The sequence below is a fragment of the Oncorhynchus kisutch genome, linkage group LG10 (assembly GCF_002021735.2).
Source record: "Oncorhynchus kisutch isolate 150728-3 linkage group LG10, Okis_V2, whole genome shotgun sequence".
Taxonomy (NCBI): Eukaryota; Metazoa; Chordata; class Actinopteri; order Salmoniformes; family Salmonidae; genus Oncorhynchus; species Oncorhynchus kisutch.
The window spans coordinates 6,820,669-6,834,288 of NC_034183.2; the positions used below are offsets into that span (position 1 = coordinate 6,820,669).

At 45.8% G+C, this 13,620-nt stretch overlaps 1 protein-coding gene across 1 annotated transcript in view; it reads left to right on the top strand.

The window, feature by feature from the left end:
* Positions 1-13,620, top strand: part of LOC109884312 (anoctamin-3) — a 163,760-nt gene that overhangs the window by 45,881 nt on the left and 104,259 nt on the right. Inside the window, exons 2-3 of the mRNA XM_031832836.1 lie at positions 11,695-11,855; positions 12,184-12,370. Of these exons, the coding sequence (XP_031688696.1) occupies positions 11,695-11,855; positions 12,184-12,370 (348 nt within the window). The remainder of the gene's footprint in view (positions 1-11,694; positions 11,856-12,183; positions 12,371-13,620) is intronic.

Below are 13,620 nucleotides of genomic sequence, written 5' to 3' on the forward strand. Positions count from 1 at the left end.
AAACCAGCTGCCTCTTCTACTGACTGAGAGTTATGTTGAGTCTAGATCCAGTCTTATTGGTCAGGGATAGACACGTTGAGGCTAGATACGTTCTTATTGGTCAGGGATAGACATGTTGAGTCTAGATCCAGTCTTATTGGTCAGGGATAGACATGTTGAGGCTAGCTCCAGTCTTATTGGTCAGGGGTAGACAGGTTGAGTTTAGCTCCAGTCTTATTGATCAGGGATAGACACGTTGAGTCTAGCTCCAGTCTTATTGGTCAGGGATAGACATGTTGAGTCTAGATCCAGTCTTATTGGTCAGGGATAGACATGTTGAGGCTAGCTCCAGTCTTATTGGTCAGGGGTAGACAGGTTGAGTTTAGCTCCAGTCTTATTGATCAGGGATAGACACGTTGAGTCTAGCTCCAGTCTTATTGGTCAGGGATAGACATGTTGAGGCTAGCTCCAGTCTTATTGGTCAGGGGTAGACAGGTTGAGTTTAGCTCCAGTCTTATTGGTCAGGGATAGACATGTTGAGTCTAGATCCAGTCTTATTGGTCAGGGATAGACACGTTGAGGCTAGATACAGTCTTATTGGTCAGGGATAGACATGTTGAGTCTAGATCCAGTCTTATTGGTCAGGGATAGACATGTTGAGGCTAGCTCCAGTCTTATTGGTCAGGGACAGACATGTTGAGACTAGATACAGTCTTATTGGTCAGGGATAGACATGTTGAGTCTAGATACAGTCTTATTGGTCAGGGGTAGACATGTTGAGTCTAGCTCCAGTCTTATTGGTCAGGGACAGACATGTTGAGTCTAGCTCCAGTCTTATTGGACAGGGATAGACATATTGAGTCTAGCTCCAGTCTTATTGGTCAGGGACAGACATATTGAGTCTAGATACAGTCTTATTGGGTCAGGGATAGACACGCTGAGACTAGCTCCAGTCTTATTGGTCAGGGACAGACATGTTGAGTCTAGCTCCAGGCTTATGAGATTAGTGCCTCTTTCCCCTCAGGAGGCTAAAAAGATTTGGCATAAGCCCTCGGATCATCAAAAAGTCAAACAGCTGCACCATCGAGAGCATCTTGACTGGCTGCATCACCATTTCTAAAACATTTATACAAAATAAAACACTACTATATTTTATTCGATAAAGTATTCCAGCCCCTGAGTCAATACAGTGCATTCGGAAAGTATTCAGGCCGCTTCACATTTACCACATTTTGTTACGTTACATTCTAAAATGTATTAAATCGTTTTTTTTGCTTCATCATAATGACAAAGCAAAAGCTTTTTACAAATGTATTACAAATAAAAAACTTAAAATATCATATTTACATAACTATTCAGACCCTTTACTCAGTACTTTGTTGAATCAAAGGGTCTGAGGGGCGGCAGGGGTGGCAGGGTAGCCTAGTGGTTAGAGCGTTGGACTAGTAACCGGAAGGTTGTGAGTTCAAACCACCGAGCTGACATGGTACAAATCTGTCGTTCTGCCCCTGAACAGGCAGTTAACCCACTGTTCCCAGGCCGTCATTGAAAATAAGAATGTGTTCTTAACTGACTTGCCTGGTTAAATAAAGGTACAATTTAAAAAATTAAATACTTACGTAAATAAGGTATTTCTCCTAGACAGGACGCTAGTCTATCTCCTGTTTCTGTAGTGTGAGTCAGCTTGATGTACAAGTACACCCCCTAGACAGGACGCTAGTCTATCTCCTGTTTCTGTAGTGTGAGTCAGCTTGATGTACAAGTACACCCCCTAGACAGGACGCTAGTCTATCTCCTGTTTCTGTAGTGTGAGTCAGCTTGATGTACAAGTACACCCCCTAGACAGGACGCTAGTCTATCTCCTGTTTCTGTAGTGTGAGTCAGCTTGATGTACAAGTACACCCCCTAGACAGGACGCTAGTCTATCTCCTGTTTCTGTAGTGTGAGTCAGCTTGATGTACAAGTACACCCCCTAGACAGGACGCTAGTCTATCTCCTGTTTCTGTAGTGTGAGTCAGCTTGATGTACAAGTACACCCCCTAGACAGGACGCTAGTCTATCTCCTGTTTCTGTAGTGTGAGTCAGCTTGATGTACAAGTACACCCCCTAGACAGGACGCTAGTCTATCTCCTGTTTCTGTAGTGTGAGTCAGCTTGATGTACAAGTACACCCCCTAGACAGGACGCTAGTCTATCTCCTGTTTCTGTAGTGTGAGTCAGCTTGATGTACAAGTACACCCCCTAGACAGGACGCTAGTCTATCTCCTGTTTCTGTAGTGTGAGTCAGCTTGATGTACAAGTACACCCCCTAGACAGGACGCTAGTCTATCTCCTGTTTCTGTAGTGTGAGTCAGCTTGATGTACAAGTACACCCCCTAGACAGGACGCTAGTCTATCTCCTGTTTCTATAGGGTGAGTCAGCTTGATGTACAAGTACACCCCCTAGACAGGACGCTAGTCTATCTCCTGTTTCTGTAGTGTGAGTCAGCTTGATGTACAAGTACACCCCCTAGACAGGACGCTAGTCTATCTCCTGTTTCTGTAGTGTGAGTCAGCTTGATGTACAAGTACACCCCCTTGACAGGACGCTAGTCTAGCTTCAGTTTCCGTAGTGAGTCAGCTTGATGTACCAGGATCTCTATGGCACGGCGCCACTGATCCATTGGAGCAAAATAAGCGAAGGAGAGAGAACAAGAGAGGCTATGTCCTCCACCCACAAGAGAGGCTATGTCCTCCACCCTTAGGTCCACCATTTTTATTCAGTAAGAAACTATTTACTGCTCAAATCAGCAGATAGTCACAGAGGAAGAGTGGAATTGTGGCACCCAAACCTGGGCAAGTCCTCTTTATGGCTCCCACACCTGGGCAAGTCCTCTTTATGGCTCCCACACCTGGGCAAGTCCTCTTTATGGCTCCCACACCTGGGCAAGCCCTCTTTATGGCTCCCACACCTGGGCAAGCCCTCTTTATGCTGTGTGCTCCCACACCCCCTGGACAGGACACTAGTCTATCTCCTGTTTCTATAGCGTGAGTCAGCTTGATGCACCAGTACACCCCCTGGACAGGACACTAGTCTATCTCCTGTTTCTATAGCGTGAGTCAGCTTGATGCACCAGTACACCACCCTGGACAGGACACTAGTCTATCTCCTGTTTCTATAGCGTGAGTCAGCTTGATGCACCAGTACACCACCCTGGACAGGACACTAGTCTATCTCCTGTTTCTATAGCGTGAGTCAGCTTGATGCACCAGTACACCACCCTGGACAGGACACTAGTCTATCTCCTGTTTCTATAGCGTGAGTCAGCTTGATGCACCAGTACACCACCCTGGACAGGACACTAGTCTATCTCCTGTTTCTATAGCGTGAGTCAGCTTGATGCACCAGTACACCACCCTGGACAGGGCACTAGTCTATCTCCTGTTTCTGTAGTGTGAGTCAGCTTGATGTACAAGTACACCCCCTTGACAGGACACTAGTCTATCTCCTGTTTCTATAGGGTGAGTCAGCTTGATGCACCAGTACACCCCCTTGACAGGACACTAGTCTATCTCCTGTTTCTATAGCGTGAGTCAGCTTGATGCACCAGTACACCCCCTAGACAGGACACTAGTCTATCTCCTGTTTCTATAGGGTGTCAGCTTGATGCACCAGTACACCACCCTGGACAGGACACTAGTCTATCTCCTGTTTCTATAGGGTGAGTCAGCTTGATGCACCAGTACACCACCCTGGACAGGACACTAGTCTATCTCCTGTTTCTATAGCGTGAGTCAGCTTGATGCACCAGTACACCACCCTGGACAGGATGCTAGTGGCAGCTGGATGTAGTAGTTTATATGGTAGGGATTCAGCTGTTGAAAGCCGATTTTTTTAGTGTACAGATGCCATTGCTGTGTACAGATGCCAGTACGGATGCCATTGCTCAGGATAAATATTTGTTTTAAATGACAATTAGGCCTAATGAATACACACACATATATAGGACAGTCAGATAGTAGGATTAAAACATTGTGTACACAGCATGATGTTGTTGTTGGTTTGCACTCAATGTTATCTTATGAACTCGTACCCCTCGTTTAAAAATATGTATAAAACGATCTATTTCTCCAAGCAACAGAATGAAGTAAATCTCAATTTAGATTTCACATTTGGATTGTTAATGATATGGGTCCAAGAGTCAAGACAATGCATGCATTCTTTATTCAGTATTCATGATGTAGCCGAGCCATTATGGACTGTTAGAGGTTCCTTCACTAGAGCTTCCTTCACTAGAGCTTCCTTCACTATAGCTTCCTTTACTAGAGCTTCCTTTACTAGAGGTTCCTTCACTAGAGCTTCCTTTACTAGAGCTTTCTTTACTAGAGCTTCCTTTACTAGAGCTTCCTTTACTAGAGCTTCCTTTCCTAGAGCTTCCTTCAATATACCTTCCTTCACTAGAGCTTTCTTCACTAGAGCTTCCTTTACTAGAGCTTTCTTTCCTAGAGCTTCCTTTACTAGAGCTTCCTTCAGTAGAGCTTCCTTCACTAGAGCTTTCTTTACTAGAGCTTTCTTTCCTAGAGCTTCCTTTACTAGAGCTTCCTTTACTAGAGCTTTCTTCACTAGAGCTTTCTTTACTAGAGCTTCCTTCACTATAGCTTCCTTCACTATAGCTTCCTTTACTAGAGCTTCCTTCACTAGAGCTTCCTTCACTATAGCTTCCTTCACTAGAGCTTCCTTCACTAGAGCTTCCATTACTAGTGCTTCCTTTACTAGAGCTTCCATTACTATAGCTTCCTTTACTAGTGCTTCCTTCACTCAAGCTTCCTTCACTAGAGCTTCCTTAACTAGAGCTTCCATTACTAGAGCCTCATTACTATAGCTTCCTTTACTAGAGATTCCTTCACTAGAGCTTCCTTTACTAGAGCTTTCATTACTAGTGCTTCCTTTACTAGAGCTTCCATTACTATAGCTTCCTTTACTAGAGATTCCTTCACTAGAGCTTCCTTAACTAGAGCTTCCATTACTATAGCTTCCTTTACTAGGGCTTCCTTCACTAGAGCTTCCTACACTAGAGCTTCCATTACTAGAGCTTCCTTTACTAGAGCTTCCTTCACTAGAGCTTTCTTTACTAGAGCTTTCTTTACTAGAGCTTTCTTTCCTAGAGCTTCCTTTACTAGAGCTTCCTTTACTAGAGCTTTCTTCACTAGAGCTTTCTTTACTAGAGCTTCCTTCACTATAGCTTCCTTCACTATAGCTTCCTTTACTAGAGCTTCCTTCACTAGAGCTTCCTTCACTATAGCTTCCTTCACTAGAGCTTCCTTCACTAGAGCTTCCATTACTAGTGCTTACTTTACTAGAGCTTGCATTACTATAGCTTCCTTTACTAGTGCTTCCTTCACTCAAGCTTCCTTCACTAGAGCTTCCTTAACTAGAGCTTCCATTACTAGAGCCTCATTACTATAGCTTCCTTTACTAGAGATTCCTTCACTAGAGCTTCCTTTACTAGAGCTTTCATTAGTAGTGCTTCCTTTACTAGAGCTTCCATTACTATAGCTTCCTTTACTAGAGATTCCTTCACTAGAGCTTCCTACACTAGAGCTTCCATTACTAGAGCTTCCTTTACTAGAGCTCCCTTCACTAGAGCTTCCTTCATTTGATGTCTGTGAGGCTACAGAAGAAAAAAGCAGAGCTGCAGCATGATTGGTGGGTCCCCTGGCCCTGATGCCTTACATCTTTAAATGGGTCTGTTCTCGCCCAACAGGAGAGGGAACCCCGGTGAAATCAATGTGTTGAGACAGAAATGAGTTATTGCTACTATTCTTACAGCAGTAGCACACAGGCCCTGAGGAGATATGAGGGAGAGAAGGAGGGAGGGAGAGAAGGAGGGAGGGAGAGACAGATGAGAGAGGGAGAGACAGATGAGAGAAGGAGGGAGGGAGAGACAGATGAGAGAAGGAGGGAGACAGAGACAGATGAGAGAGGGAGAGACAGATGAGAGAGAGAGATGCGAGAGGGAGAGAGAGAGAGACATAGGAAGAGGGAACGAAAGAATTAGGGGAGGAGAAAAGAGAGTAGAGATGAAGGGGGGAGGGGGCTTGAGAGAAAGAAAGAGACCAAGCGAGAAGGAGAGATAATTACCAATGCAGCTACGTAGCTGAGCACTGCAGAAGGTCGCCGAGAGAATTCCAGGTGACGTTGGAGGTGAATAGGAAGTCCTCCTGCTGCTGTGGTGTAATAGAGGGCTTCAGAAAGCACTGCGTCCCAAATGACACCCTATTCCCTAAATATAGAAGAATGTCATTTGGGATGCGGGCTAAGACATTTCATGAGTAAACGGGCCTGGTTATAATGAATAGAGTGAAGGATGGAATGAGGAAAGGGCTTTCATCGCTGCTCATTTATGATGTTTATTAGCTATTGAATGACTCTGTACATGTTTTAATTAGTTACACCAGTATCGCTGTGTCTGGTAGCATGGGAGAGTCAGACAGTATCGCTGTGTCTGGTAGGATGGGAGAGTCAGACAGTATCGCTGTGTCTGGTAGGATGGGAGAGTCAGACAGTATCGCTGTGTCTGGTAGGATGGGAGAGTCAGACAGTATCTCTGTGTCTGGTAGGATGGGAGAGTCAGACAGTATCGCTGTGTCTGTTAGGATGGGAGAGTCAGACAGTATCACTGTGTCTGGTAGGATGGGAGAGTCAGACAGTATCGCTGTGTCTGGTAGGATGGGAGAGTCAGACAGTATCACTGTGTCTGGTAGGATGGGAGAGTCAGACAGTATCGCTGTGTCTGGTAGGATGGGAGAGTCAGACAGTATCGCTGTGTCTGGTAGGATGGGAGAGTCAGACAGTATCGCTGTGTCTGGTAGGATGGGAGAGTCAGACAGTATCGCTGTGTCTGGTAGGATGGGAGAGTCAGACAGTATCGCTGTGTCTGGTAGGATGGGAGAGTCAGACAGTATCGCTGTGTCTGGTAGGATGGGAGAGTCAGACAGTATCGCTGTGTCTGGTAGGATGGGAGAGTCAGACAGTATCGCTGTGTCTGGTAGGATGGGAGAGTCAGACAGTATCGCTGTGTCTGGTAGGATGGGAGAGTCAGACAGTATCGCTGTGTCTGGTAGGATGGTAGATTCACACAGTATCACTGTGTCTGGTAGGATGGGAGAGTCAGACAGTATCGCTGTGTCTGGTAGGATGGTAGATTCACACAGTATCACTGTGTCTGGTAGGATGGGAGAGTCAGACAGTATCGCTGTGTCTGGTAGGATGGTAGATTCACACAGTATCACTGTGTCTGGTAGGATGGGAGAGTCAGACAGTATCGCTGTGTCTGTTAGGATGGGAGAGTCAGACAGTATCGCTGTGTCTGGTAGGATGGGAGAGTCAGACAGTATCGCTGTGTCTGGTAGGATGGGAGAGTCAGACAGTATCGCTGTGTCTGGTAGGATGGTAGATTCACACAGTATCACTGTGTCTGGTAGGATGGGAGAGTCAGACAGTATCGCTGTGTCTGGTCTGAGGACGTTAGATAAAATGGCAGGTATTGAGGGGGGGGGGGGGGGGGGGGGGGGGTCATTGTTTGTGTCCCAAAGGGAACCCTATTCCTCATGTAGTGCAGTATTTTTAATCAGTGTCCATTGGTCTAAAGTAGTTCACTATATAGGGAATAGGGTGCCATAGGGCCCTTTTCTAAAGTAGTTCACTATATAGGGAATAGGGTGCCATAGGGCCCTGATATAAAGTAGTTCACTATATAGGGAATAGGGTGCCATTTGGGATAGAGTCTATGATTTCTTCATCCGTTCATCCACCCATCTCTGTGATGTCAGAATAACCTTACAGCTGACCGCTGTCTGTAACATCCATGATAATAACATGAGATAATAAAATATTGCTTTTATAATTAGTGCTGGTCAGAGTGCTGATCTAGGATTAGGTCCCCTCTAATCCATATAATCGTATTCATTATGAGTCCTCTAAACGAAGGTCAAATTTATCCTACATCAGCACTCCTACAATACTGACCCAGATTCTGTACTTTAAATAACTGTTATAATTAGCTGAACATTCTCGCTAGATTGCAATGCATCGGTATCAAGGGACCTAACGTTTTCCTGGAAAAACATTCCCACACCAGTACACCACCACCACTATCAGCCTGTTTCGTTGACACCAGGCAGGACGGGTCTATGGACGCATGCTGCTCATGCCAAATCCTGACTGCCATTACACCACCAGCCTGTACTGTAGACACCGTGCAGGATGTGGCCTTGGTCTCCGGCTGCCTCTGCAAATCCTGACTCTGCCATCAGCATGACGCAACAGGAAGTGGTGTTTGTCGGACCAGGCTATGTTGTTCCACTCGTCATTTGTGTGGTGTTGGTGATGTCGTTGCCCACTGGAGCCACTTCTTCTTGTTTTTAGCTGATAGGAGTGGAACCCGGTGAGGTCATCTGCTGCAATAGCCAATCCGTGACGAGGACCGTCGGGTTGTGTGTGTTCTGAGATGCCGTTCTGCACACCACTGTTGTGTTGCACCTTAATTTGCCTGTTTGTGGGCCCGCCTGTTAGCTTGCATGATTCCTGCCATTCTCCTTCCACCTCTCGTCAACGAGCTGTTTTTCTCCCACACGACTGCCGCTGACTGGATGTTTTTTTGTTTGTTTGTCTCACCGTTCTCAGTAAACCCTAGACACTGTTGTGCGTGAAAAGCCCAGGAGGGCGGTCGTTTCTGAGATACTAGAACCAGCGCACCTGGCACAGACGATCAGACCATGCTCAAAGCCACTTAGGTCACTCGTTTTTGTCCATTCTAACGTTCAATGGAACAGTGACTGAATGTCTCGATGCCTGTTTGCCTGCTTTATATCACGACCACGTGGCTCACTGTCTGTAGGAGCGAACCATTTTCGTGAACGGGGCGGTGTACCTAATAAACTGGTCACTGAGTGTATACTGATGCTGATGGGAGGGTAGTAGTAGATGCTGATGTACTCCTACATTAAGTAGTTTTGTGTTGCTATGTGATTTGATGGGAGGGTTGAGGGATCACTGACAGTAATACACTCCTACTTGAAGTAGGTCACCATGACACCATGCCACCATGTGACCGTGCTACCATGTCACCATGACACCATGTCACCATGTCACCATGACACCATGTCACCATGTCACCATGACACCATGTCACCATGACACCATGTCACCATGACACCATGCCACCATGTGACCGTGCTACCATGTCACCATGACACCATGTCACCATGACACCATGCCACCATGTGACCATGCTACCATGTCACCAGGACACCATGACACTCCCTGACGCCATGACACCAGGACACCATGACACTCCCTGACGCCATGACACCGTGTCACCATGTGACCGTGCTACCATGTCACCATGACACCATGTCACTCCCTGACGCCATGACACCGTGTCACCATGTCACCAGGACACCATGACACTATTTCACCATGACACCACGTTACCATGTCACTATGACACCATGACACCACGTTACCATGTCACCATGACACCATGACACCACGTTACCATGACACCATGTCTCCATGACACCGTGTCACCATGACACCATGACAATATTTCACCATGACACCATGTCACCATGACACCATGAGACCATGTCACCATGACACTATTTTACCATGTGACCATGACACCATGTCACCAAGACACCATGACACTACCATGACACTATTTCACTGTGACACCATGTCACCATGACATCCTGACTCCTTGACCGGAGGGACCCCTGAGTGATTGGAGTCATTCCCCCCTCCTATTCACTCACTGTCTCTCCGACACCTCCCCCTCTCTCTCCTCTCAGAGGGGCGGTGGTAACTTCGAGAAGCAGGACAGAAACTGGAGGAATGCCGATTCAAACCCTAAGGGAAAATAAGGCAATTAGTGGGTTGATGGTATCAGAATCTCAGGGTGCCAACTACTGACATTAACTACTGCCATTGACTACTGCCATTAACTACTGCCATTAACTACTGCCATTAACTACTACAATTAACTACTGCCATTGACTACTGCCATTAACTACTGCCATTAACTACTGCCATTGACTACTGCCATTAACTACTACAATTAACTGCTGCCATTGACTACTGCCATTAACTACTAAAATTAACTACTGCCATTTACTACTGCCATTAACTACTGCCATTAACTACTACAATTAACTACTGCCTTTGACTACTACAATTAACTACTGCCATTGACTACTGCCATTAATTACTGCCATTGACTACTACAATTGACTACTGCCATTAACTACTGCCATTGACTACTACAATTAACTACTGCCATTGACTACTACAATTAACTACTGCCATTGACTACTGCCATTGACTACTACAATGAACTACTGCCATTGACTACTGCCATTAATTACTGCCATTGACTACTACAATTGACTACTGCCATTAACTACTGCCATTGACTACTGCCTTTGACTACTACAATTAACTACTGCCATTGACTACTACAATTAACTACTGCCATTGACTACTACAATTAACTACTGCCATTGACTACTGCAATTAACTACTGCCATTGACTACTACAATTAACTACTACAATTAACTACTGCCATTGACTACTACAATTAACTACTGCCATTAACTACTGCCATTAACTTCTACAATTAACTACTGCCATTGACTACTGCCATTAATTACTGCCATTGACTACTACAATTGACTACTGCCATTGACTACTGCCATTGACTACTACAATTAACTACTGCCATTGACTACTGCCACTGACTACTACAATTAACTACTGCCATTGACTACTGCCATTGACTACTGCCATTGACTACTGCCATTAATTACTGCCATTGACTACTGCCATTAACTACTGCCACTGACTACTACAATGAACTACTGCCATTGACTACTGCCATTAATTACTGCCATTAACTACTGCCATTAACTACTGCCATTGACTACTGCCATTAATTACTGCCATTAATTACTGCCATTGACTACTGCCATTAACTACTGCCACTGACTACTACAATGAACTACTGCCATTAATTACTGCCATTAACTACTGCCATTAACTACTGCCACTGACTACTACAATGAACTACTGCCATTGACTACTACAATTAACTACTGCCATTGACTACTGCCATTAATTACTCCCATTGACTACTACAATTGACTACTGCCATTAACTACTGCCATTGACTACTGCCTTTGACTACTACAATTAACTACTGCCATTGACTACTACAATTAACTACTGCCATTGACTACTACAATTAACTACTGCCATTGACTACTGCCATTGACTACTACAATTAACTACTGCCATTGACTACTGCCATTGACTACTACAATTAACTACTGCCATTGACTACTGCCATTGACTACTACAATGAACTACTGCCATTGACTACTACAATTAACTACTACAATTAACTACTACAATTAACTACTGCCATTGACTACTACAATTAACTACTGCCATTAACTACTACAATTAACTACTGCCATTGACTACTACAATTAACTACTGCCATTGACTACTGCCATTAACTACTACAATTAACTACTGCCATTGACTACTACAATTAACTACTGCCATTGACTACTACAATTAACTACTGCCATTGACTACTTAAATTAACTACTGCCATTAACTACTTCCATTAACTACTACATTAACTACTATCTCTCTCTCTCTCCCTCCAGGCATGCACACAAGCATCAGTGAGATCCTGAAGGAGAAGACCCTGAAGCCGTCCCGTCGTAGCCTGCCCTGCCTGGCCCAGAGCCAAACCCATCCACAGAACATCAACCACTTCCTGTCTATGCCCCTCACCCCCGACGACAAGCCCCAGACACACCCACAGGCAGGGATTTTATCACGATAATTAGGTCACGATGAGTGTTGACCAGTCAATTCAGAAAGTAGACCAAATTCCAATTTCAACCCTAAAGTTAGATTTAGCATCTAAGGGGATGTAGCATCTTTTTCATTTAGAAAGTGGAGGGGACATTTGACCCATAGACTTGCACTTAACATGCAAAGAGAGGGGGGGAGCTAGCGCCCTCCTTCCGCTCCTCGTTCTACTGTTTTTATAGTCTTTTCTAGTATTTTATTAACACAGATTTGACATTTTAATCGCGATTCTCAACTGAGTATATGTCTTCTTCCACCTCTAACCTCATCATCTGCAGTCAGTGCCTCAACTCCAGGTTCAGGACCAGGCCCAGCTGGCTGACCCCTGGGTACAGCACCAGGCCCAGCTGGCTGACCCCTGGCTACAGCACCAGGCCCAGGACCACTGCCAGATCCAGGCACAACACACCCAACCTCTGACCCACAGTCACAGCACTTCCTGCACCCTCATCTCCTCCAAGACAGGTCAGTCAGTCGGTCAGTTGGTCGATTGGTTGGTCGGTCAGTTGGTCGATCAGTCGGTCGGTCAGTTGGTCGATCAGTTGGTCAGTTGGTCAGTCGGTCAGTTGGTCGATCAGTCGGTCGGTCAGTTGGTCGATCAGTCGGTCGGTCAGTTGGTCAGTCAGTCGGTCGGTCTGTTGGTCGATTGGTCTGTCTGTCTGTCTGTCTGTCTGTCTGTCTGTCTCTGTCCTCCCACAGCCTGACGGAGATCTATACATGTATAAACACCAAAAATGAAAAGCAGCAGGCGCTTTAATCCACACCGACTTGCAGTTCCTTCACTGCAGTGCATGCAGTTTTAGTGTGTATGTGATTCCTGCAGGAAGTAAAAGGGGAGGCCATTATCAGGGGGGAGACCATTATCATCTAACGAGGTCATTGTGGTGTGATGCAGGGGGAGGCCATTATCGTCTAACGAGGTCATTGTGGGTTGATGCAGGGAGAGACCATTATCATCTAATGAGGTCATTGTGGTGTGAGGTAGGGGGACATTATCATCTAACGAGGTCATTGTGGGTTGATGCAGGGGGAGACCATTATCATCTAACGAGGTCATTGTGGGTTGATGCAGGGGGAGACCATTATCATCTAACGAGGTCATTGTGGTGTGATGCAGGGGGAGGCCATTATCATCTAACGGTCACACATCAACAACTGACACCCACGAAGCATCGTTACCCATTGCTCCACAAAAGCCACGGCCCTTGCAGAGCATGGGGAACAATTACTCCAAGGTCTCAGAGCGAGTGACGTCACAGATTGAAACGCTATTAGCGCGCACCCCCCTAACTAGCTAGCAATTTCACACCGGTTACATCAGCACAAAAACGGTTTGTCGGGAGCTTCATGAAATGGGTTTCTATAGCCGACCAGCCGTACACAAGCCTATAATCACCATGCGCAGTGCCAAGCGTTGGCTGGAGTGGTGTAAAGCTTGCCGCCATTGGACTCTGGAGCAGTGGAAATGCCAGGCCAAATCTCCCGACATCAGTGCCTGACCTCACTAATGCTCTTGTGGCTGAATGGAAGCAAGTCCCCACAGCAATGTTCCAACATTTAGTGGAAAGCCTTCCCAGAAGACTGGAGACTGTTATAGCAGTGAAGAGGGGACCAACTCCATGTTAATGTTGTTGGGGCGGCAGGGTAGCCTAGTGGTTAGAGTGTAGAGGTGGCAGGTAGCCTAGTGGTTAGAGTGTAGAGGTGGCAGGTAGCCT